The sequence below is a fragment of the Salvelinus fontinalis genome, chromosome 29 (assembly GCF_029448725.1).
Source record: "Salvelinus fontinalis isolate EN_2023a chromosome 29, ASM2944872v1, whole genome shotgun sequence".
NCBI lineage: Eukaryota > Metazoa > Chordata > Actinopteri > Salmoniformes > Salmonidae > Salvelinus > Salvelinus fontinalis.
In genome coordinates, this window is record NC_074693.1 from 15441191 (window position 1) to 15465727 (window position 24537).

General features: G+C 43.9%; 1 protein-coding gene across 2 annotated transcripts in view; it reads right to left on the reverse strand.

The window, feature by feature from the left end:
- Positions 1–1114: 1114 nt before the first annotated feature.
- ahnak (AHNAK nucleoprotein) overlaps positions 1115–24537 on the reverse strand; it is a 58863-nt gene continuing 35440 nt past the window's right edge. For both annotated transcript variants that reach the window (XM_055888351.1, XM_055888352.1), the window contains exon 6: positions 1115–24537. In XM_055888351.1, coding sequence (XP_055744326.1) covers positions 2317–24537 — 22221 coding nt within the window. In that variant the 3' untranslated portion in view covers positions 1115–2316.

The following is a 24537-nucleotide window of genomic DNA, read 5'->3' on the forward strand; positions in this document are numbered from 1 at the left end:
GACAGGAAACACAGGGATAAATGCACTGGGACAGAGAGACAGGATAGACAGGGATAAATACACTCGCAAAGAGAGACAGGAAACACAGGGATAAATACACTGGTACAGAGAGACAGGAAACACAGGGATAAATACACTGGGACAGGGAGACAGGAAACACAGGGATAAATGCACTGGGACAGAGAGACAGGAAAGACAGGGATAAATACACTCGCAAAGTGAGACAGGAAACACAGGGATAAATACACTGGGAGAGAGAGACAGGAAACACAGAGATAAATACACTGGTACAGAGAGACAGGAAACACAGGGATAAATACACTGGGACAGAGAGACAGGAAACACAGGGATAAATACACTGGGACAGAGACAGGAAACACAGGGATAAATACACTGGGACAGAGACAGGAAACACAGGGATAAATACACTGGGACAGAGAGACAGGAAACACAGGGATAAATACACTGGGACAGAGAGACAGGAAACACAGGGATAAATACACTGGGACAGAGAGACAGGAAACACAGGGATAAATACACTGGTACAGGGAGACAGGAAACACAGGGATAAATACACTGGGACAGAGAGACAGGAAACCCAGGGATAAATACACTGGTACAGAGAGACAGGAAACACAGGGATAAATACACTGGTACAGAGAGACAGGAAACACAGGGATAAATACACTGGTACAGAGAGACAGGAAACACAGGGATAAATACACTGGTACAGAGAGACAGGAAACACAGGGATAAATACACTGGGACAGAGAGACAGGAAACACAGGGATAAATACATTGGGACAGAGAGACAGGAAACACAGGGATAAATACACTGGGACAGAGACAGGAAACACAGGGATACATACACTGGGACAGAGAGACAGGAAACACAGGGATAAATACACTGGGACAGAGAGACAGGAAACACAGGGATAAATACACTGGGACAGAAAGACAGGAAACACAGTGATAAATACACTGGGGAAAATAAGCAACACGTGGAGGGGGTGGAGACAATCACAAGGACAGGTGAAACAGATCAGGGCCTGACATTGTTAAATAATGGGGTGGGGATGATAAAGACGGTGATATAAAATAAAATCAGGGACAATTGGTACGTTAACCGTTTATTTGATTTATTTTGCAGAATGAAACACATGAAACACAATAGAAGCAAATTAATTAAAAACTCCATCAAAGAAAAGCAAATGACATCTTTTTTTCTTTCTCTGTTATTAACATTGCAGATATTTATTTTGCTATACAGGTAAAAAATATAGCGTGACTCTTTATTCATGATAGTCATACATTTTCTTTAGTATAACCAAACACTAGAGACTTGCATTAAGGTAGACAGTGAGGGAGAGAAATAGAGAGATGGTGAGAGAGAGAATGTCTCCATAAAAAAGCCTGATTTGTTTCTTTACATTTCTAAATATCTTGATTGTACAAAAATACAAATGGATTCATCAGCATATGGTGTACTATTTTCCAATGTGCACCTTCCATTTTGGCGTTTGAGCAGAATTCAAATGAAAGGTTTTGAAGCGAAAAGGGACGAACTGTAATAATCAAATTGGATGTTAAAAAAAAATCATAATAATTAAATGCCTGCTCTCTCTCAAAGATGAATAACAACAGTAAATAGAGTTCATTAGTAAACAGAAACATTGTTTTTATTTGCAATTATGGTCTCTAATTGCATTGGTATACAGGGACGGCTTTATGTTGAGTAAATACGTTTCTGCAACGATTACATATCCAAAGTTTCAAAAACAAAAGTTAATCGTTTCATACATAAAAACGAAAAAGTAGTTATAACGGTTGTTGGTTTTTGCTGTGTGTATAAACATGCTTTTCTTAAAAATAACAATTGAATCTATACTATTTTTTGTGCAATAGAACCCTGGATATAAAAATACCTAATCTTGACAAAATGCATTTTAACAGAATAATACAATACAATAATGCATTACAACAGTGGGACTAAACAGGCACTATTGGTATGAATTTGGTGAGATTTATGTTCAATAAATTTTGACTATGTACAAAAGACAATACTTAATATTACAATACAGATTCATCTTATTTACAGTTAAATTGTAGTCTGAACAATGTCATGTACCCCATATGTAATAAGTAAAATGTGTGGAGAAAGTCCAAAGGGAATAACACACATGTAATGTTACATTGAGATGAGATGTGAACTCATCTGTCAAGTTTTAAATTCTTGAGCAGATAGGGCTGTTGTGTATACGGAGAAGATAATTGGGTAGCATATGAGAGAGTTTATAATTAGCCTCAACAATTCATTCATTTCTTTGGTGACATAGAAAACTCAAGTTTTGGGAAATGGAAACCACCTCTAGACCCACTGTCGCTGCTGGAAGAGGAGGCGATTCTCGACTTTTTAGAGGGGAGAGATACACCACCACTTCCCTCTATTCTCTCTTCACTATCTTCACCCAGTGTCACTTCATATGAGCCCGTCGACTTTGAGCCAAAACCACCAAAGGTGCCAAACTTTGACTTGCTCTTCTTTCCTTTCACCTTGGCCCCCCCAACATCTACAGAGATGTCGCCACCCTCAGCACTTAAGTGACTTGAGGGGGAAGACACAGCCAGATCTCCCTCGTCACTCGCCACAGAGGAAGACCGATGCCTTGATTTCTTAAAAAGATCCAGTGAGGCAGACTTGTTCTTAGGGGACACACTAAGCCCAGATCCTCCCTCTACTGACAACTTGCCACTTACTAACTCCCCATGACTTAAACTCAACTCTTTGGAGCCCGTAACACCGCCACGACCACCGGCTCCAAGTTCTGCATCCGGCCCCTGGAAGCTTAGTTCCGCTGCACTACCTCCCTTTGCTTTTGACTTGCCAAAACCGAACCTTGGCATCTTCACATTCACTTTACCACCACTGTTCTTCACGTCTGGGCTGTGCAACTCCAGGCTCGGAGAACTAACTCTACCACTAACCGAAGGAGTCTGCACATCAACCTTCCCACCCCCCACTGCTAACCCTGCTCCTGCCCCTGCTTCTAACCCTGCATCAACATCTACTCCCATCTCTGGTCCATGGTACTTTGGAACACTGATTTTGGGGAATGATACATGTCCCTCTGGGAAATGTAGTCCACCGTATCCTGAAATATTTGAGTCTACATCTACTCCTCCTCCAATATCTGTCTTAGGATCTTTAAAACCTCCTGAGAGGCTTGCCTCTCCTTTCAGATTTTTCCCGTTCACATTTACGTCAACATCAGGGACATTTACCTGGGGCCCTTTGACTTTCATCCCTGGAAATTTCATATTAGACTTAGTTTTTACATCTGGGACTTCCACGTTTACATCTGGACCCCCAATGTTGGCTTGTAGGCTCCCAGATGACAAGCCACCAGACAGAGAGCCATCACCTTTAACTTTGGGAGATTTTACATCAAATTCCACATCGGGGAAATGAAGTTTTCCAAAGAAGGGTTTCTTTACTTTCACTCCTTTCAGGTGAAGATCAGGAGAGTCAACATCTAAATCTACACCTGAAGTTTCAAGGTCAATATCAACATCAGGTTTCTTTGCTTTCCCTTTGATTTTGGGTAGTTTGAATTTGCCTTTCTTTCCTTTGACATAAATGTCAACATCAGGGGCTTCTAGACTACTGTCAACCTCTGGCAAATTAACATCTAATTTGGGGCTCTTTCCTCCCATATGGATCTTTGGTGCATTGAATTTAGGTCCTTTGATATTTGCATCCCCTAGGTTAAGGTCAACCTCGGGTGCTTTCACATCAGTCTTTCTGTGAGAAATATTCAGTTCAGGACCTTCAACTTCTGGGGACTTAATACCAAACGTGGGACCTTTGAACTTTGGAAACTTGATCTCTGGTTTTTCAATACTGAAACTGGGACATCCCATATCAAGGGAACCACCTGACAACTTTGCATCAGGACCTCTGATGTCGAGATCTGTACGTGAAATGTCAACACTAGGTACCTTGATGTCAATGTCAGCTTTAGGTAGGTTAAGATCGACATGTGGACCCTCCAGTTTGGGTCCTTTGAATCCAAAGGACGGCATCTTCATCTTTGGCATCTTAAATCCGCCTGAACCTTCAACATCTGGACCTTCGATGTCAACATTGGGTCCCTTAATATCAATGTCAGCTTTAGGAAGGTTGAGATCAACATCTGGCCCCTCCAGTTTGGGTCCTTTGAATCCAAAGGACGGCATCTTCATCTTTGGCATCTTAAATCCTCCTGAACCTTCAATGTCAACATCTGGACCTTCAATGTCTATTTTGGGTGCTTTGAGGTCTCCTTCGATCTTGGGGACTGACACATCAAAGTCTCCCTTTGGACCTTTCAGGTTGAAATCCATATCTGGCATTGATATCTTTGGTCCTGACATTGAAGGCATCTTGAATTTTGGCCCTCTGATTTTACCATCTGGGCCTTCAATGTCAATTTCTGGACCTTCAACGTTAATGTCAGCTTTAGGTAGGTTGAGATCGACATCTGGACCCTCCAGGTTAGGTCCTTTAAATCCAAAGGACGGCATTTTCATCTTTGGCATCTTAAATCCTCCTGAACCTTCGATGTCAACATTTGGACCTTTAATGTCTACTTTGGGTGCTTTGAGGTCTCCTGACATATCAACATCTCCCTTCATCTTTGGACCTTTCAGGTTGAAGTCCATATCAGGCATGGAGATATTTGGTCCAGATATGGATGGCATCTTGAATTTTGGCCCTTTGATTTTACCATCTGAGGCTTCAATGTCCAGTTCTGGACCTTTGATGTCAACATTGGGCCCCTTAATATCAATGTCAGCTTTAGGAAGGTTGAGATCAACATCTGGCCCCTCCAGTTTGGGTCCTTTGAATCCAAAGGATGGCATCTTCATCTTTGGCATCTTAAATCCGCCTGAACCTTCAATGTCAACATCTGGACCTTCAATGTCTATTTTGGGTGCTTTGAGGTCTCCGTCGATCTTGGGGACTGACACATCAAAGTCTCCCTTTGGACCTTTCAGGTTGAAATCCATATCTGGCATTGATATCTTTGGTCCTGACATTGAAGGCATCTTGAATTTTGGCCCTCTGATTTTACCATCTGGGCCTTCAATGTCAATTTCTGGACCTTCAACGTTAATGTCAGCTTTAGGTAGGTTGAGATCGACATCCGCACCCTCCAGGTTAGGTCCTTTAAATCCAAAGGACGGCATTTTCATCTTTGGCATCTTAAATCCTCCTGAACCTTCGATGTCAACATTTGGACCTTTAATGTCTACTTTGGGTGCTTTGAGGTCTCCTGACATATCAACATCTCCCTTCATCTTTGGACCTTTCAGGTTGAAGTCCATATCAGGCATGGAGATATTTGGTCCAGATATGGATGGCATCTTGAATTTTGGCCCTTTGATTTTACCATCTGAGGCTTCAATGTCCAGTTCTGGACCTTTGATGTCAACATTGGGCCCCTTAATATCAATGTCAGCTTTAGGAAGGTTGAGATCAACATCTGGCCCCTCCAGTTTGGGTCCTTTGAATCCAAAGGATGGCATCTTCATCTTTGGCATCTTAAATCCGCCTGAACCTTCAATGTCAACATCTGGACCTTCAATGTCTATTTTGGGTGCTTTGAAGTCTCCTTCGATCTTGGGGACTGACACATCAAAGTCTCCCTTTGGACCTTTCAGGTTGAAATCCATATCTGGCATTGATATCTTTGGTCCTGACATTGAAGGCATCTTGAATTTTGGCCCTCTGATTTTACCATCTGGGCCTTCAATGTCAATTTCTGGACCTTCAACGTTAATGTCAGCTTTAGGTAGGTTGAGATCGACATCTGGACCCTCCAGGTTAGGTCCTTTAAATCCAAAGGATGGCATTTTCATCTTTGGCATCTTAAATCCTCTTGAACCTTCGATGTCAACGTTTGGACCTTTAATGTCTACTTTGGGTGCTTTGAGGTCTCCTGACATATCAACATCTCCCTTCATCTTTGGACCTTTCAGGTTGAAGTCCATATCAGGCATGGAGATCTTTGGTCCAGATATGGATGGCATCTTGAATTTTGGCCCTTTGATTTTACCATCAGGGCCTTCAATGTCCAGTTCTGGACCTTTGATGTCAACATTGGGCCCCTTAATATCAATGTCAGCTTTAGGAAGGTTGAGATCAAAATCTGGACCCTCCAATTTAGCTCCTTTGAATCCAAAGGACGGCATCTTCATCTTTGGCATCTTAAATCCTCCTGAACCTTCAATGTCAACATCTGGACCTTCAATGTCTATTTTGGGTGCTTTGAGGTCTCCTTCGATCTTGGGGACTGACACATCAAAGTCTCCCTTTGGACCTTTCAGGTTGAAATCCATATCTGGCATTGATATCTTTGGTCCTGACATTGAAGGCATCTTGAATTTTGGCCCTCTGATTTTACCATCTGGGCCTTCAATGTCAATTTCTGGACCTTCAACGTTAATGTCAGCTTTAGGTAGGTTGAGATCGACATCCGCACCCTCCAGGTTAGGTCCTTTAAATCCAAAGGATGGCATTTTCATCTTTGGCATCTTAAATCCTCCTGAACCTTCGATGTCAACGTTTGGACCTTTAATGTCTACTTTGGGTGCTTTGAGGTCTCCTGACATATCAACATCTCCCTTCATCTTTGGACCTTTCAGGTTGAAGTCCATATCAGGCATGGAGATATTTGGTCCAGATATGGATGGCATCTTGAATTTTGGCCCTTTGATTTTACCATCTGGGCCTTCAATGTCCAGTTCTGGACCTTTGATGTCAACATTGGGCCCCTTAATATCAATGTCAGCTTTAGGAAGGTTGAGATCAACATCTGGCCCCTCCAGTTTGGGTCCTTTGAATCCAAAGGATGGCATCTTCATCTTTGGCATCTTAAATCCGCCTGAACCTTCAATGTCAACATCTGGACCTTCAATGTCTATTTTGGGTGCTTTGAAGTCTCCTTCGATCTTGGGGACTGACACATCAAAGTCTCCCTTTGGACCTTTCAGGTTGAAATCCATATCTGGCATTGATATCTTTGGTCCTGACATTGAAGGCATCTTGAATTTTGGCCCTCTGATTTTACCATCTGGGCCTTCAATGTCCATTTCTGGACCTTCAACGTTAATGTCAGCTTTAGGTAGGTTGAGATCGACATCCGCACCCTCCAGGTTAGGTCCTTTAAATCCAAAGGATGGCATTTTCATCTTTGGCATCTTAAATCCTCCTGAACCTTCGATGTCAACGTTTGGACCTTTAATGTCTACTTTGGGTGCTTTGAGGTCTCCTGACATATCAACATCTCCCTTCATCTTTGGACCTTTCAGGTTGAAGTCCATATCAGGCATGGAGATATTTGGTCCAGATATGGATGGCATCTTGAATTTTGGCCCTTTGATTTTACCATCTGGGCCTTCAATGTCCAGTTCTGGACCTTTGATGTCAACATTGGGCCCCTTAATATCAATGTCAGCTTTAGGAAGGTTGAGATCAACATCTGGACCCTCCAGTTTGGGTCCTTTGAATCCAAAGGATGGCATCTTCATCTTTGGCATCTTAAATCCTCCTGAACCTTCAATGTCAACATCTGGACCTTCAATATCTACTTTGGGTGCTTTGAGGTCTCCTGACATATCAATATCTCCCTTCATCTTTGGACCTTTCAGGTTGAAGTCCATATCAGGCATAGAGATCTTTGGTCCTGATAATGATGGCATGTTGTATTTTGGGCCCTTGATTTTGCCATCAGGGCATTCAATGTCAATTTCCGGAACTTTAATGTCAACACTGGGTCCCTTAATGCCGACATCAGCTTTAGGTATGTTAATATCTATATCTGGTATCTCTACCTTCGGGCTTCTGAATCCAAATTTTGGCATTTTGAATTTGGATCCTTTGACCTTAGGGCTGGTAGCCCCAACATCAAGCTCAAGGTCTGAAACACTACCTTTCGGTACTTTTACATTAATATCTGCTTTTGCTAGATTTACATCAACCTCAGGAGACTTGATTTTTGGCCCTCCGAATCCAAACTTTGGCATTTTGAACTTAGACTTCTTTGGTGTAATGTCAGGACTCTCAATTGAGACATCCAATCCATCAAATTCAGCTTTGGGTGGACTGATTTCTCCCTCAACTCCCCCCTTGAACTTTGGCCCTTTGAGATTGAAATCAATATCAGGCATTGACATTTTGGGGCCAGACATAGAGGGCATCTTCATCTTTGGCATCTTAAATCCTCCTGAACCTTCAATGTCAACATCTGGACCTTCAATATCTACTTTGGGTGATTTCAGGTCACCTTCAATCATTGGCACAGACATGTCCACGTCTCCCTTTATCTTTGGACCTTTCAGATTGAAGTCCACATCAGGCATGGAGATCTTTGGTCCTGACATTGACGGCATCTTGAATTTCGGCCCTTTGATTTTACCATCAGGGCCTTCAATGTCAAGTTCTGGACCTTTAATGTCCACGTTGGGAGCTTTGATGTCTATATCAGCTCTTGGTAGGTTAACATCAACATCTGGACCCTCCAATTTAGGACCTTTGAATCCAAATGATGGCATTTTCATCTTTGGCATCTTAAATCCTCCTGAACCTTCAATGTCAAGATCTGGCCCTTCTATCTCTACTTTGGGTGCTTTGAGGTCTCCTTCTATCTTGGGCCCTGACACATCGAAATCTCCCTTCATCTTTGGACCTTTCAGATTAAAGTCCACATCGGGCATGGAGATCTTTGGTCCTGACATTGACGGCATCTTGAATTTCGGCCCTTTGATTTTACCATCTGGACCTTCAATGTCAAGATCTGGACCTTCAATGTCTACTTTGGGTGCTTTAAGGTCTCCTGACATATCAAAATCTCCCTTCACCTTTGGGCCTTTCAGATTAAAGTCCACATCAGGCATGGAGAGCTTTGGTCCTGATATTGACGGCATCTTGAATTTCGGCCCTTTGATTTTTCCATCAGGGCCTTCAATGTCAAGTTCTGGACCTTTAATGTCCACTTTGGGGGCTTTGACGTCTATATCAGCTCTTGGTAGGTTAACATCAACATCTGGACCCTCCAATTTAGGACCTTTGAATCCAAATGATGGCATCTTCCACTTTGGCATCTTAAATCCTCCTGAACCTTCAATGTCAACATCTGGCCCCTCTATGTCTACTTTGGGTGCTTTGAGGTCTCCTTCTATCTTGGGCCCTGACAAATCGAAATCTCCCTTCATCTTTGGACCTTTCAGATTGAAGTCCACATCGGGCATGGAGATCTTTGGTCCTGAAATTGATGCCATCTTGAATTTCGGCCCTTTGATTTTTCCATCTGGACCTTCAATGTCAAGATCTGGACCTTCAATGTCTACTTTGGGTGCTTTAAGGTCTCCTGACATATCAAAATCTCCCTTCACCTTTGGGCCTTTCAGGTTGAAGTCCACATCGGGCATGGAGATCTTTGGTCCTGACATTGATGGCATCTTGAATTTCGGCCCTTTGATTTTACCGTCAGGGCCTTCAATGTCAAGTTCTGGACCTTTAATGTCCACTTTGGGAGCTTTGATGTCTATATCAGCTCTTGGTAGGTTAACATCAACATCTGGACCCTCCAATTTAGGACCTTTGAATCCAAATGATGGCATCTTCATCTTTGGCATCTTAAATCCTCCTGAACCTTCAATGTCAACATCTGGCCCCTCTATGTCTACTTTGGGTGCTTTGAGGTCTCCTTCTATCTTGGGCCCTGACACATCGAAATCTCCCTTCATCTTTGGACCTTTTAGGTTGAAGTCCACATCGGGCATGGAGATCTTTGGTCCTGACATTGACGGCATCTTGAATTTCGGCCCTTTGATTTTACCATCAGGGCCTTCAATATCAAGTTCTGGACCTTTAATGTCCACTTTGGGAGCTTTGATGTCTATATCAGCTCTTGGTAGGTTAACATCAACATCTGGACCCTCCAATTTAGGTCCCTTGAATCCAAATGATGGCATCTTCATCTTTGGCATCTTAAATCCTCCTGAACCTTCAATGTCAAGATCTGGCCCCTCTATGTCTACTTTGGGTGCTTTGAGGTCTCCTTCTATCTTGGGCCCTGACAAATCGAAATCTCCCTTCATCTTTGGACCTTTCAGATTGAAGTCCACATCGGGCATGGAGATCTTTGGTCCTGAAATTGATGGCATCTTGAATTTCGGCCCTTTGATTTTTCCATCTGGACCTTCAATGTCAAGATCTGGACCTTCAATGTCTACTTTGGGTGCTTTAAGGTCTCCTGACATATCAAAATCTCCCTTCACCTTTGGGCCTTTCAGGTTGAAGTCCACATCGGGCATGGAGATCTTTGGTCCTGACATTGATGGCATCTTGAATTTCGGCCCTTTGATTTTACCGTCAGGGCCTTCAATGTCAAGTTCTGGACCTTTAATGTCCACTTTGGGAGCTTTGATGTCTATATCAGCTCTTGGTAGGTTAACATCAACATCTGGACCCTCCAATTTAGGACCTTTGAATCCAAATGATGGCATCTTCATCTTTGGCATCTTAAATCCTCCTGAACCTTCAATGTCAACATCTGGCCCCTCTATGTCTACTTTGGGTGCTTTGAGGTCTCCTTCTATCTTGGGCCCTGACACATCGAAATCTCCCTTCATCTTTGGACCTTTTAGGTTGAAGTCCACATCGGGCATGGAGATCTTTGGTCCTGACATTGACGGCATCTTGAATTTCGGCCCTTTGATTTTACCATCAGGGCCTTCAATATCAAGTTCTGGACCTTTAATGTCCACTTTGGGAGCTTTGATGTCTATATCAGCTCTTGGTAGGTTAACATCAACATCTGGACCCTCCAATTTAGGTCCCTTGAATCCAAATGATGGCATCTTCATCTTTGGCATCTTAAATCCTCCTGAACCTTCAATGTCAAGATCTGGCCCTTCTATCTCTACTTTGGGTGCTTTGAGGTCTCCTTCTATCTTGGGCCCTGACAAATCGAAATCTCCCTTCATCTTTGGACCTTTCAGATTGAAGTCCACATCGGGCATGGAGATCTTTGGTCCTGAAATTGATGGCATCTTGAATTTCGGCCCTTTGATTTTTCCATCTGGACCTTCAATGTCAAGATCTGGACCTTCAATGTCTACTTTGGGTGCTTTAAGGTCTCCTGACATATCAAAATCTCCCTTCACCTTTGGGCCTTTCAGGTTGAAGTCCACATCGGGCATGGAGATCTTTGGTCCTGAAATTGATGGCATCTTGAATTTCGGCCCTTTGATTTTACCATCAGGGCCTTCAATGTCAAGTTCTGGACCTTTAATGTCCACTTTGGGAGCTTTGATGTCTATATCAGCTCTTGGTAGGTTAACATCAACATCTGGACCCTCCAATTTAGGACCTTTGAATCCAAATGATGGCATCTTCATCTTTGGCATCTTAAATCCTCCTGAACCTTCAATGTCAACATCTGGCCCCTCTATGTCTACTTTGGGTGCTTTGAGGTCTCCTTCTATCTTGGGCCCTGACACATCGAAATCTCCCTTCATCTTTGGACCTTTTAGGTTGAAGTCCACATCGGGCATGGAGATCTTTGGTCCTGAAATTGATGGCATCTTGAATTTCGGCCCTTTGATTTTTCCATCTGGACCTTCAATGTCAAGATCTGGACCTTCAATGTCTACTTTGGGTGCTTTAAGGTCTCCTGACATATCAAAATCTCCCTTCACCTTTGGGCCTTTCAGGTTGAAGTCCACATCGGGCATGGAGATCTTTGGTCCTGAAATTGATGGCATCTTGAATTTCGGCCCTTTGATTTTACCGTCAGGGCCTTCAATGTCAAGTTCTGGACCTTTAATGTCCACTTTGGGAGCTTTGATGTCTATATCAGCTCTTGGTAGGTTAACATCAACATCTGGACCCTCCAATTTAGGACCCTTGAATCCAAATGATGGCATCTTCATCTTTGGCATCTTAAATCCTCCTGAACCTTCAATGTCAAGATCTGGCCCTTCTATCTCTACTTTGGGTGCTTTGAGGTCTCCTTCTATCTTGGGCCCTGACAAATCGAAATCTCCCTTCATCTTTGGACCTTTCAGATTGAAGTCCACATCGGGCATGGAGATCTTTGGTCCTGAAATTGATGGCATCTTGAATTTCGGCCCTTTGATTTTACCATCAGGGCCTTCAATATCAAGTTCTGGACCTTTAATGTCCACTTTGGGAGCTTTAAGGTCTCCTGACATATCAAAATCTCCCTTCACCTTTGGGCCTTTCAGGTTGAAGTCCACATCGGGCATGGAGATCTTTGGTCCTGAAATTGATGGCATCTTGAATTTCGGTCCTTTGATTTTACCGTCAGGGCCTTCAATGTCAAGTTCTGGACCTTTAATGTCCACTTTGGGAGCTTTGATGTCTATATCAGCTCTTGGTAGGTTAACATCAACATCTGGACCCTCCAATTTAGGTCCCTTGAATCCAAATGATGGCATCTTCATCTTTGGCATCTTAAATCCTCCTGAACCTTCAATGTCAAGATCTGGCCCTTCTATCTCTACTTTGGGTTCTTTGAGGTCTCCTTCTATCTTGGGCCCTGACACATCGAAATCTCCCTTCATCTTTGGACCTTTCAGATTGAAGTCCACATCGGGCATGGAGATCTTTGGTCCTGAAATTGATGGCATCTTGAATTTCGGCCCTTTGATTTTTCCATCTGGACCTTCAATGTCAAGATCTGGACCTTCAATGTCTACTTTGGGTGCTTTAAGGTCTCCTGACATATCAAAATCTCCCTTCACCTTTGGGCCTTTCAGGTTGAAGTCCACATCGGGCATGGAGATCTTTGGTCCTGAAATTGATGGCATCTTGAATTTCGGCCCTTTGATTTTACCATCAGGGCCTTCAATGTCAAGTTCTGGACCTTTAATGTCCACTTTGGGAGCTTTGATGTCTATATCAGCTCTTGGTAGATTAGCATCAACATCTGGACCCTCCAATTTAGGACCTTTGTATCCAAATGATGGCATCTTCATCTTTGGCATCTTAAATCCTCCTGAACCTTCAATGTCAACATCTGGCCCCTCTATGTCTACTTTGGGTGCTTTGAGGTCTCCTTCTATCTTGGGCCCTGACACATCGAAATCTCCCTTCATCTTTGGACCTTTTAGGTTGAAGTCCACATCGGGCATGGAGATCTTTGGTCCTGAAATTGATGGCATCTTGAATTTCGGCCCTTTGATTTTTCCATCTGGACCTTCAATGTCAAGATCTGGACCTTCAATGTCTACTTTGGGTGCTTTAAGGTCTCCTGACATATCAAAATCTCCCTTCACCTTTGGGCCTTTCAGGTTGAAGTCCACATCGGGCATGGAGATCTTTGGTCCTGACATTGATGGCATCTTGAATTTCGGCCCTTTGATTTTACCGTCAGGGCCTTCAATGTCAAGTTCTGGACCTTTAATGTCCACTTTGGGAGCTTTGATGTCTATATCAGCTCTTGGTAGGTTAACATCAACATCTGGACCCTCCAATTTAGGACCTTTGAATCCAAATGATGGCATCTTCATCTTTGGCATCTTAAATCCTCCTGAACCTTCAATGTCAACATCTGGCCCCTCTATGTCTACTTTGGGTGCTTTGAGGTCTCCTTCTATCTTGGGCCCTGACACATCGAAATCTCCCTTCATCTTTGGACCTTTTAGGTTGAAGTCCACATCGGGCATGGAGATCTTTGGTCCTGACATTGACGGCATCTTGAATTTCGGCCCTTTGATTTTACCATCAGGGCCTTCAATATCAAGTTCTGGACCTTTAATGTCCACTTTGGGAGCTTTGATGTCTATATCAGCTCTTGGTAGGTTAACATCAACATCTGGACCCTCCAATTTAGGTCCCTTGAATCCAAATGATGGCATCTTCATCTTTGGCATCTTAAATCCTCCTGAACCTTCAATGTCAAGATCTGGCCCTTCTATCTCTACTTTGGGTGCTTTGAGGTCTCCTTCTATCTTGGGCCCTGACAAATCGAAATCTCCCTTCATCTTTGGACCTTTCAGATTGAAGTCCACATCGGGCATGGAGATCTTTGGTCCTGAAATTGATGGCATCTTGAATTTCGGCCCTTTGATTTTTCCATCTGGACCTTCAATGTCAAGATCTGGACCTTCAATGTCTACTTTGGGTGCTTTAAGGTCTCCTGACATATCAAAATCTCCCTTCACCTTTGGGCCTTTCAGGTTGAAGTCCACATCGGGCATGGAGATCTTTGGTCCTGAAATTGATGGCATCTTGAATTTCGGCCCTTTGATTTTACCATCAGGGCCTTCAATGTCAAGTTCTGGACCTTTAATGTCCACTTTGGGAGCTTTGATGTCTATATCAGCTCTTGGTAGGTTAACATCAACATCTGGACCCTCCAATTTAGGACCTTTGAATCCAAATGATGGCATCTTCATCTTTGGCATCTTAAATCCTCCTGAACCTTCAATGTCAACATCTGGCCCCTCTATGTCTACTTTGGGTGCTTTGAGGTCTCCTTCTATCTTGGGCCCTGACACATCGAAATCTCCCTTCATCTTTGGACCTTTTAGGTTGAAGTCCACATCGGGCATGGAGATCTTTGGTCCTGAAATTGATGGCATCTTGAATTTCGGCCCTTTGATTTTTCCATCTGGACCTTCAATGTCAAGATCTGGACCTTCAATGTCTACTTTGGGTGCTTTAAGGTCTCCTGACATATCAAAATCTCCCTTCACCTTTGGGCCTTTCAGGTTGAAGTCCACATCGGGCATGGAGATCTTTGGTCCTGAAATTGATGGCATCTTGAATTTCGGCCCTTTGATTTTACCGTCAGGGCCTTCAATGTCAAGTTCTGGACCTTTAATGTCCACTTTGGGAGCTTTGATGTCTATATCAGCTCTTGGTAGGTTAACATCAACATCTGGACCCTCCAATTTAGGACCCTTGAATCCAAATGATGGCATCTTCATCTTTGGCATCTTAAATCCTCCTGAACCTTCAATGTCAAGATCTGGCCCTTCTATCTCTACTTTGGGTGCTTTGAGGTCTCCTTCTATCTTGGGCCCTGACAAATCGAAATCTCCCTTCATCTTTGGACCTTTCAGATTGAAGTCCACATCGGGCATGGAGATCTTTGGTCCTGAAATTGATGGCATCTTGAATTTCGGCCCTTTGATTTTACCATCAGGGCCTTCAATATCAAGTTCTGGACCTTTAATGTCCACTTTGGGAGCTTTAAGGTCTCCTGACATATCAAAATCTCCCTTCACCTTTGGGCCTTTCAGGTTGAAGTCCACATCGGGCATGGAGATCTTTGGTCCTGAAATTGATGGCATCTTGAATTTCGGTCCTTTGATTTTACCGTCAGGGCCTTCAATGTCAAGTTCTGGACCTTTAATGTCCACTTTGGGAGCTTTGATGTCTATATCAGCTCTTGGTAGGTTAACATCAACATCTGGACCCTCCAATTTAGGTCCCTTGAATCCAAATGATGGCATCTTCATCTTTGGCATCTTAAATCCTCCTGAACCTTCAATGTCAAGATCTGGCCCTTCTATCTCTACTTTGGGTGCTTTGAGGTCTCCTTCTATCTTGGGCCCTGACACATCGAAATCTCCCTTCATCTTTGGACCTTTCAGATTGAAGTCCACATCGGGCATGGAGATCTTTGGTCCTGAAATTGATGGCATCTTGAATTTCGGCCCTTTGATTTTTCCATCTGGACCTTCAATGTCAAGATCTGGACCTTCAATGTCTACTTTGGGTGCTTTAAGGTCTCCTGACATATCAAAATCTCCCTTCACCTTTGGGCCTTTCAGGTTGAAGTCCACATCGGGCATGGAGATCTTTGGTCCTGAAATTGATGGCATCTTGAATTTCGGCCCTTTGATTTTACCATCAGGGCCTTCAATGTCAAGTTCTGGACCTTTAATGTCCACTTTGGGAGCTTTGATGTCTATATCAGCTCTTGGTAGATTAGCATCAACATCTGGACCCTCCAATTTAGGACCTTTGTATCCAAATGATGGCATCTTCATCTTTGGCATCTTAAATCCTCCTGAACCTTCAATGTCAACATCTGGCCCCTCTATGTCTACTTTGGGTGCTTTGAGGTCTCCTTCTATCTTGGGCCCTGACACATCGAAATCTCCCTTCATCTTTGGACCTTTTAGGTTGAAGTCCACATCGGGCATGGAGATCTTTGGTCCTGAAATTGATGGCATCTTGAATTTCGGCCCTTTGATTTTTCCATCTGGACCTTCAATGTCAAGATCTGGACCTTCAATGTCTACTTTGGGTGCTTTAAGGTCTCCTGACATATCAAAATCTCCCTTCACCTTTGGGCCTTTCAGGTTGAAGTCCACATCGGGCATGGAGATCTTTGGTCCTGAAATTGATGGCATCTTGAATTTCGGCCCTTTGATTTTACCATCAGGGCCTTCAATGTCAAGTTCTGGACCTTTAATGTCCACTTTGGGAGCTTTGATGTCTATATCAGCTCTTGGTAGGTTAACATCAACATCTGGACCCTCCAATTTAGGACCTTTGAATCCAAATGATGGCATCTTCATCTTTGGCATCTTAAATCCTCCTGAACCTTCAATGTCAACATCTGGCCCCTCTATGTCTACTTTGGGTGCTTTGAGGTCTCCTTCTATCTTGGGCCCTGACACATCGAAATCTCCCTTCTTCTTTGGACCTTTTAGGTTGAAGTCCACATCGGGCATGGAGATCTTTGGTCCTGACATTGACGGCATCTTGAATTTCGGCCCTTTGATTTTACCATCAGGGCCTTCAATATCAAGTTCTGGACCTTTAATGTCCACTTTGGGAGCTTTGATGTCTATATCAGCTCTTGGTAGGTTAACATCAACATCTGGACCCTCCAATTTAGGTCCCTTGAATCCAAATGATGGCATCTTCATCTTTGGCATCTTAAATCCTCCTGAACCTTCAATGTCAAGATCTGGCCCTTCTATCTCTACTTTGGGTGCTTTGAGGTCTCCTTCTATCTTGGGCCCTGACAAATCGAAATCTCCCTTCATCTTTGGACCTTTCAGATTGAAGTCCACATCGGGCATGGAGATCTTTGGTCCTGAAATTGATGGCATCTTGAATTTCGGCCCTTTGATTTTTCCAGCTGGACCTTCAATGTCAAGATCTGGACCTTCAATGTCTACTTTGGGTGCTTTAAGGTCTCCTGACATATCAAAATCTCCCTTCACCTTTGGGCCTTTCAGGTTGAAGTCCACATCGGGCATGGAGATCTTTGGTCCTGAAATTGATGGCATCTTGAATTTCGGCCCTTTGATTTTACCATCAGGGCCTTCAATGTCAAGTTCTGGACCTTTAATGTCCACTTTGGGAGCTTTGATGTCTATATCAGCTCTTGGTAGGTTAACATCAACATCTGGACCCTCCAATTTAGGACCTTTGAATCCAAATGATGGCATCTTCATCTTTGGCATCTTAAATCCTCCTGAACCTTCAATGTCAACATCTGGCCCCTCTATGTCTACTTTGGGTGCTTTGAGGTCTCCTTCTATCTTGGGCCCTGACACATCGAAATCTCCCTTCATCTTTGGACCTTTCAGATTGAAGTCCACATCGGGCATGGAGATCTTTGGTCCTGAAATTGATGGCATCTTGAATTTCGGCCCTTTGATTTTTCCATCTGGACCTTCAATGTCAAGATCTGGACCTTCAATGTCTACTTTGGGTGCTTTAAGGTCTCCTGACATATCAAAATCTCCCTTCACCTTTGGGCCTTTCAGGTTGAAGTCCACATCGGGCATGGAGATCTTTGGTCCTGAAATTGATGGCATCTTGAATTTCGGCCCTTTGATTTTACCATCAGGGCCTTCAATGTCAAGTTCTGGACCTTTAATGTCCACTTTGGGAGCTTTGATGTCTATATCAGCTCTTGGTAGGTTAACATCAACATCTGGACCCTCCAATTTAGGACCTTTGAATCCAAATGATGGCATCTTCATCTTTGGCATCTTAAATCCTCCTGAACCTTCAATGTCAACATCTGGCCCCTCTATGTCTACTTTGGGTGCTTTGAGGTCTCCTTCTATCTTGGGCCCTGACACATCGAAATCTCCCTTCATCTTTGGACCTTTTAGGTTGAAGTCCACATCGGGCATGGAGATCTTTGGTCCTGACATTGACGGCATCTTGAATTTCGGCCCTTTGATTTTACCATCAGGGCCTTCAATATCAAGTTCTGGACCTTTAATGTCCACTTTGGGAGCTTTGATGTCTATATCAGCTCTTGGTAGGTTAACATCAACATCTGGACCCTCCAATTTAGGACCTTTGAATCCAAATGATGGCATCTTCATCTTTGGCATCTTAAATCCTCCTGAACCTTCAATGTCAACATCTGGCCCTTCTATCTCTACTTTGGGTGCTTTGAGGTCTCCTTCTATCTTGGGCCCTGACAAATCGAAATCTCCCTTCATCTTTGGACCTTTCAGATTGAAGTCCACATCGGGCATGGAGATCTTTGGTCCTGAAATTGATGGCATCTTGAATTTCGGCCCTTTGATTTTTCCATCTGGACCTTCAATGTCAAGATCTGGACCTTCAATGTCTACTTTGGGTGCTTTAAGGTCTCCTGACATATCAAAATCTCCCTTCACCTTTGGGCCTTTCAGGTTGAAGTCCACATCGGGCATGGAGATCTTTGGTCCTGAAATTGATGGCATCTTGAATTTCGGCCCTTTGATTTTACCATCAGGGCCTTCAATGTCAAGTTCTGGACCTTTAATGTCCACTTTGGGAGCTTTGATGTCTATATCAGCTCTTGGTAGGTTAACATCAACATCTGGTCCCTCCAATTTAGGACCTTTGAATCCAAATGATGGCATCTTCATCTTTGGCATCTTAAATCCTCCTGAACCTTCAATGTCAACATCTGGCCCCTCTATGTCTACTTTGGGTGCTTTGAGGTCTCCTTCTATCTTGGTCCCTGACACATCGAAATCTCCCTTCATCTTTGGACCTTTTAGGTTGAAGTCCACATCGGGCATGGAGATCTTTGGTCCTGACATTGACGGCATCTTGAATTTCGGCCCTTTGATTTTACCATCAGGGCCTTCAATGTCAAGATCTGGACCTTCAATGTCTACTTTGGGTGCTTTAAGGTCTCCTGACATATCAAAATCTCCCTTCACCTTTGGGCCTTTCAGGTTGAAGTCCACATCGGGCATGGAGATCTTTGGTCCTGAAATTGATGGCATCTTGAATTTCGGCCCTTTGATTTTACCATCAGGGCCTTCAATGTCAAGTTCTGGACCTTTAATGTCCACTTTGGGAGCTTTGATGTCTATATCAGCTCTTGGTAGGTTAACATCAACATCTGGTCCCTCCAATTTAGGACCTTTGAATCCAAATGATGGCATCTTCATCTTTGGCATCTTAAATCCTCCTGAACCTTCAATGTCAACATCTGGCCCCTCTATGTCTACTTTGGGTGCTTTGAGGTCTCCTTCTATCTTGGTCCCTGACACATCGAAATCTCCCTTCATCTTTGGACCTTTTAGGTTGAAGTCCACATCGGGCATGGAGATCTTTGGTCCTGACATTGACGGCATCTTGAATTTCGGCCCTTTGATTTTACCATCAGGGCCTTCAATGTCAAGATCTGGACCTTCAATGTCTACTTTGGGTGCTTTAAGGTCTCCTGACATATCAAAATCTCCCTTCACCTTTGGGCCTTTCAGGTTGAAGTCCACATCGGGCATGGAGATCTTTGGTCCTGAAATTGATGGCATCTTGAATTTCGGCCCTTTGATTTTACCATCAGGGCCTTCAATGTCAAGTTCTGGACCTTTAATGTCCACTTTGGGAGCTTTGATGTCTATATCAGCTCTTGGTAGGTTAACATCAACATCTGGTCCCTCCAATTTAGGACCTTTGAATCCAAATGATGGCATCTTCATCTTTGGCATCTTAAATCCTCCTGAACCTTCAATGTCAACATCTGGCCCCTCTATGTCTACTTTGGGTGCTTTGAGGTCTCCTTCTATCTTGGTCCCTGACACATCGAAATCTCCCTTCATCTTTGGACCTTTTAGGTTGAAGTCCACATCGGGCATGGAGATCTTTGGTCCTGACATTGACGGCATCTTGAATTTCGGCCCTTTGATTTTACCATCAGGGCCTTCAATGTCAAGATCTGGACCTTCAATGTCTACTTTGGGTGCTTTAAGGTCTCCTGACATATCAAAATCTCCCTTCACCTTTGGGCCTTTCAGGTTGAAGTCCACATCGGGCATGGAGATCTTTGGTCCTGAAATTGATGGCATCTTGAATTTCGGCCCTTTGATTTTACCATCAGGGCCTTCAATGTCAAGTTCTGGACCTTTAATGTCCACTTTGGGAGCTTTGATGTCTATATCAGCTCTTGGTAGGTTAACATCAACATCTGGACCCTCCAATTTAGGACCTTTGAATCCAAATGATGGCATCTTCATCTTTGGCATCTTAAATCCTCCTGAACCTTCAATGTCAACATCTGGCCCTTCTATGTCTACTTTGGGTGCTTTGAGGTCTCCTTCTATCTTGGGCCCTGACACATCGAAATCTCCCTTCATCTTTGGACCTTTTAGGTTGAGGTCCACATCGGGCATGGAGATCTTTGGTCCTGACATTGACGGCATCTTGAATTTCGGCCCTTTGATTTTACCATCAGGGCCTTCAATGTCAAATTCTGGACCTTTAATGTCCACTTTGGGAGCTTTGATGTCTATATCAGCTCTTGGTAGGTTAACATCAACATCTGGTCCCTCCAATTTAGGACCTTTGAATCCAAATGATGGCATCTTCATCTTTGGCATCTTAAATCCTCCTGAACCTTCAATGTCAACATCTGGCCCCTCTATGTCTACTTTGGGTGCTTTGAGGTCTCCTTCTATCTTGGTCCCTGACACATCGAAATCTCCCTTCATCTTTGGACCTTTTAGGTTGAAGTCCACATCGGGCATGGAGATCTTTGGTCCTGACATTGACGGCATCTTGAATTTCGGCCCTTTGATTTTACCATCAGGGCCTTCAATGTCAAGTTCTGGACCTTTAATGTCGACTTTGGGAGCTTTGATGTCTATATCAGCTCTTGGTAGGTTAACATCAACATCTGGACCCTCCAATTTAGGACCTTTGAATCCAAATGATGGCATCTTCATCTTTGGCATCTTAAATCCTCCTGAACCTTCAAGGTCAAGATCTGGCCCTTCTATCTCTACTTTGGGTGCTTTGAGGTCTCCTTCTATCTTGGGCCCTGACACATCGAAATCTCCCTTCATCTTTGGACCTTTTAGGTTGAGGTCCACATCGGGCATGGAGATCTTTGGTCCTGACATTGACGGCATCTTGAATTTCGGCCCTTTGATTTTACCATCAGGGCCTTCAATGTCAAGTTCTGGACCTTTAATGTCCACTTTGGGGGCTTTAAAGTCTATATCAGCTCTTGGTAGGTTAACATCAACATCTGGACCCTCCAATTTAGGACCTTTGAATCCAAATGATGGCATCTTCATCTTTGGCATCTTAAATCCTCCTGAACCTTCAATGTCAACATCTGGCCCCTCTATGTCTACTTTGGGTGCTTTGAGGTCTCCTTCTATCTTGGTCCCTGACACATCGAAATCTCCCTTCATCTTTGGACCTTTTAGGTTGAAGTCCACATCGGGCATGGAGATCTTTGGTCCTGACATTGACGGCATCTTGAATTTCGGCCCTTTGATTTTACCATCAGGGCCTTCAATGTCAAGATCTGGACCTTCAATGTCTACTTTGGGTGCTTTAAGGTCTCCTGACATATCAAAATCTCCCTTCACCTTTGGGCCTTTCAGGTTGAAGTCCACATCGGGCATGGAGATCTTTGGTCCTGAAATTGATGGCATCTTGAATTTCGGCCCTTTGATTTTACCATCAGGGCCTTCAATGTCAAGTTCTGGACCTTTAATGTCCACTTTGGGAGCTTTGATGTCTATATCAGCTCTTGGTAGGTTAACATCAACATCTGGACCCTCCAATTTAGGACCTTTGAATCCAAATGATGGCATCTTCATCTTTGGCATCTTAAATCCTCCTGAACCTTCAATGTCAACATCTGGCCCCTCTATGTCTACTTTGGGTGCTTTGAGGTCTCCTTCTATCTTGGGCCCTGACACATCGAAATCTCCCTTCATCTTTGGACCTTTTAGGTTGAGGTCCACATCGGGCATGGAGATCTTTGGTCCTGACATTGACGGCATCTTGAATTTCGGCCCTTTGATTTTACCATCAGGGCCTTCAATGTCAAGTTCTGGACCTTTAATGTCCACTTTGGGGGCTTTAAAGTCTATATCAGCTCTTGGTAGGTTAACATCAACATCTGGACCCTCCAATTTAGGACCTTTGAATCCAAATGATGGCATCTTCATCTTTGGCATCTTAAATCCTCCTGAACCTTCAATGTCAACATCTGGCCCCTCTATGTCTACTTTGGGTGCTTTGAGGTCTCCTTCTATCTTGGGCCCTGATACATCGAAATCTCCCTTCATCTTTGGACCTTTCAGATTGAAGTCCATATCGGGCATGGAGATCTTCGGTCCTGAAATTGATGGCATCTTGAATTTTGGCCCTTTGATTTTTCCATCTGGACCTTTAATGTTAAGATCTGGACCTTCAATGTCTACTTTGAGTGCTTTAAGGTCTCCTGACATATCAAAATCTCCCTTCACCTTTGGGCCTTTCAGATTGAAGTCCATATCGGGTATGGAGATCTTAGGTCCTGATATTGATGGACCTTTAATGTCAACATTGGGAGCCTTGATGTCAGTGTCAGCTTTAGGAAGGTTGAGATCAACATCTGGCCCCTCCAGTTTGGGTCCTTTGATTCCAAATGATGGCATCTTCATCTTTGGCATCTTAAATCCTCCTGAACCTTCAATGTCAACATCTGGACTTTCAATGTCTACTTTGGGTGCTTTGAGGTCTCCTGACACATCAAAATCTCCTTTCATCTTTGGACCTTTCAGATTGAAGTCCACGTCGGGCATTGAGATGTTTGGTCCTGATATTGTCGGCATCTTGAATTTTGACCCTTTGATTTTACCATCAGGACCTTCAATGTCAAGTTCTGGACCTTTAATGTCCACTTTGGGAGACTTGATGTCAATGTCAGTTTTTGGTAGGTTGACATCAACATCTGGTCCCTCACGTCCCGCTCCTTTGATTCCAAATGATGGCATCTTTACTTTGGGTATCTTGAAACCGCCTTCTGGATCATGAACATCAACACCTGAAACGTTAATGTCTACTTTTGGTGCTTTGATATCAATGCCACCTATCTTCTTTCCTTCTTTAACATTCATAGATGGGCCTGATACATCTACATCTACTCCGGGAACCGAAACATCTACACTACCCTTCACCTTCGGTAGTTTAACATCTCCATCGCTTTCTGCACCTGCAGTGTTCAGTCCAAATGATTGCATTTTGATGCCACCTTTAAGTTTGCTTTCATTTTCAATGGTCGTTCCTTTTACTGACGGTCCTTTTACAGACGTTTTCACTGAGCCAGACTCCTTCATGCCTGGGGTACTGATGTCAAGTGTTGGCGCTCTTATGTCTGTTGATATCTTGCCTCCATTCAACCCTGTATCAATGCCTGGCATGCTGGGTAAGGAAACCCCACCCTGGTTGCCTCCGGAGTGACCTACGATCCCAGACTCTCTCATCTGTTGATCACTAATGGTTATTCCAGGTACTGAACCTCCGACCCTACCCTGCCAGTCTGCACTGCCTCTACCAGGCAAATTAACGTCTACTCCTCTCACCTCCCCTTTACCCATTGATATGGAGCTGGAGGAAATATTTGTTGTTCTTCCAGGGATCGTGACATTGACTGATCCTGCCTGGTAGTCAGCTGAGTCACCTGAAACCTGAAAGCTCCCGTCTCCCTGCTGACCCCCTCTATAGAGGCCGAACTCCCGCTGACCCTTCGCCCCCGACATTCCAAAGTTAGGTCCTTTGAATCTGATCCCTGCTGCTCCACCATCTCCGCCCTCTATCTCCCTCGTAATAGTGGTGGTTTTCACCCCTCCAGTGCTCCAGTGCTTCTCAGAAGAGCTAGTTACATGCGGCCCAGTGAAGGAAACACCATCACCTCCTAGTTCAAAATCACCCCCCTCCAATCCACCTCCTATACCTGAAGAGCTTCCGCTTCCGTGTAAAACTCGTATTTGAGACGAGCTGCCCCCTCCTGACTGCTCGTACCGTTGCCCTTTGAACTCTGGCCCGGTGAGCTCAAGCTGCTCGTCCACGCCCCCTGGCATGTCCACAGTGTAGGTAGTGATGCGACGGGTGATGGTGGTGATCGTGCTGCCGTCAGTGTTGGTGCTGCTGTGGCGCTCCGTATGGACGTCCACGCCCTCCGCCAGATCCTCAGACTTCAGCCGGGGCTTAATCTTCTTGGAATATATTCTCTTGTAATCTTCATCATCCCCACT